This window comes from Microtus ochrogaster, chromosome 5, assembly GCF_000317375.1.
Source record: "Microtus ochrogaster isolate Prairie Vole_2 chromosome 5, MicOch1.0, whole genome shotgun sequence".
Taxonomy (NCBI): domain Eukaryota; kingdom Metazoa; phylum Chordata; class Mammalia; order Rodentia; family Cricetidae; genus Microtus; species Microtus ochrogaster.
Window position 1 is genome coordinate 3,406,817 of NC_022012.1, and position 2,500 is coordinate 3,409,316.

Consider the following 2,500-nt stretch of genomic DNA (forward strand, 5'->3'; position numbering starts at 1 on the left):
AAAAAAAAAAAAAAGAAAAAAAAAGAAAAGAAAAGAAGGAGAGTGTGAGGAGGGGAAGGGAAGCCGCAGTTGCTAGCGCAGAACTGGGTGGGACGGAGTAAAGGAGGCGGGGTGAGGAAAGGGGAAGAAGGAAAAGCTGAGAACTAAGCCTGGGGGCTGGGCATGGCTGTAAGACCCACACTAGGCAGGACAGCCTGGCTCACAGAGTGAGCTCTAAGGCTGCCTGAGTTGTAGACCAGATACACCAAACCTCACAAAAACTGATAATGACACTTGGGAGGCAGAGGCAGGCGGATCTCTGTGAGTTCGAGACCAGAGCTAGTTCCAGGACAGGCTCCAAAACCACAGAGAAACCCTGTCTCGGAAAAAGCAAAACAAAAACAACAACAACAAAAAAAAAAAACTGATAATGACCTAAAAGACAAGGCTGCTGCCTCAACAGTAGAATGTTTGCCTATAACTCAAGGTCTTAGTCCAATACCAGCACTGGCACGAAACAAACAAAATTGAAAACAAAAACATAGACACAAAATCTTCTGGCCTGGAGAAGAGAGAGGCAGGCTGCAAAGGGCCAGTGGAGTGGCCAATACGAACACAAGCGATGCTGGGTAATTCCACCAGGGTAAACAAAAAGGATTTTGTCTACTGGGAAGAATTTACACACTGAGAACATTACCTCACCAGATCCTTATAGATCAGCTTCGCTGTCTCTAGATACGGCTTAATCATATCTTCATACTGACAAAGGGAGCCTCCAAGGCAGAGATGCTTAAAAAGACGGAACAGGAACTCTTCCCTTTCCAGTAGGCTGAAGACTTCATATTTTTCAGAGTCTTCCATGAGCAAAACCTAAGATGATAAAAATCATCTTCAAGCAATGCAATGTATAATACAGGGTTATTATTTTGAGCTTTTAGAAGCTTGAGGCCACCCTAAACCACACAGTCAGTTCAAGGTCAGCCTGTGCAACAAGGCTTCCCTCTCTTGCAAAGGACTCAGGCTCAGTTCCCAGCACCTGTTCACAACCATCTGTAACTCCAATACCAGGGGATCCAGACCTTGTTTGGTCTTCATGAGCACTAGGCCCACATGTGGTGCATACACATGCATACAGATAAAAGATTCATACACATGAAATATATCTGTTTAAAAACCAAACTACTGCTAGGCGGTGGCGGCGCACGTCTTTAATCCCAGCACTCGGGAGGCAGAGGCAGAGGCAGACAGATCTCTGTGAATTCGAGACCAGCTTGGTCTGCAAGCATAGAGACAGGCTCCAAAGCTACAGAGAAACCCTATCTTGAAAAACCAACAAAAAACCAAATTACTAATATCTTTTTTCTTTTAATTCTTGGGCAGGGTCTCATGTACCCCAAGCTAACCTTGAACTAGACAGATGAGGTGACCTTTAACCCAAGGGCTAGTCTAATAGGCATGTGCCATCACGCCACGTGTATGAAGTGCTGGAGATCAAACCCAGGGCTTTGTTCACGAGATTAAATAATTTCTCAACTGTGCTATGTCCCAAGCTCCATTTTTAGTTTAGTTTTGTTGGTCTTACTTTTGAGATAGGTCTCCCTATATAGCCTAGGACTGGCCTTGAACTCCTGATTAGATTCCCTGTCTCTGTCTCCTGAGTGCTAGGATTACAGGCATGTGCCACTATTATCAACTTTTCAGGTATACTCTTAATATCCATTTGATGTAGAGACTGATAGGGACGACAATAGCTCATCATTAAACAGACCGGAGTTTCTCTGCTGTTGACACACTGGGCCCGATACCTGTCGGGAGTGACGTCCTGTGCACGTGTAGCGTCAGCCCGACTGCCACAGTCGCGTCAGCCGTCCACGTCAGTCCACCCTGAGAAGGTCTACTAGCTAGAGTGAACTCAAGGTTGAGCGGCTGAAGGTCCTTTCTCATTTCCTTCCATAAACTTCCACTGTGAAATTTTAAAACTCTGTACTTACTTTTCTCAGTTTATCTGAAATGAGAAAAGGATCGCAGAAAGAATCCAAGCACTTGACAATGTGTCCACTCTCGCGAACAATATTTTCACTGTATAACCGCTGGAAAAATGACATTGAAAGCTGTGTGCACGGGACATTTATAGCTTCAATTTTTTTTACTTCAGTTCCTGAAAAAAATATTTGTAAAGAATGACAATATAAAAGTGAAATTTAGTGATTTTAGTTATTTCTAAACTTTTAAAAAGATATACTTTTATCTTTTGTTTCTGTGCAAATGTGGTGTCTGTGTGTCTGCCACCTGTGTGTAGGTGCCGACAGAGGCCAGAGGCAGCACCGGTGACCTGCAACTGGAGTAACAGGTGATCGTGAGTCATGGGACACGGATTCAAATTCCATCGTCCATTTTTGTTTTTGTTTTTTTTTAAATATTTATTTATTATGTATACAATATTCTGTCTGTGTGTATGCCTGCAGGCCACAAGAGGGCACCAGACCCCATTATGGATGGTTGTGAGCCACCTCTGAGCCAT

General features: G+C 43.8%; 1 protein-coding gene across 1 annotated transcript in view; it reads right to left on the bottom strand.

Annotated features, from left to right (window-relative positions):
* The window catches only part of Cfap300 (cilia and flagella associated protein 300), a 26,144-nt gene that overhangs the window by 3,959 nt on the left and 19,685 nt on the right, over positions 1-2,500 (bottom strand). Inside the window, exons 4-5 of the mRNA XM_005346786.3 lie at positions 1,971-2,137; positions 677-849 (exon numbers count right to left, since the gene is read on the bottom strand). Of these exons, the coding sequence (XP_005346843.1) occupies positions 677-849; positions 1,971-2,137 (340 nt within the window). The remainder of the gene's footprint in view (positions 1-676; positions 850-1,970; positions 2,138-2,500) is intronic.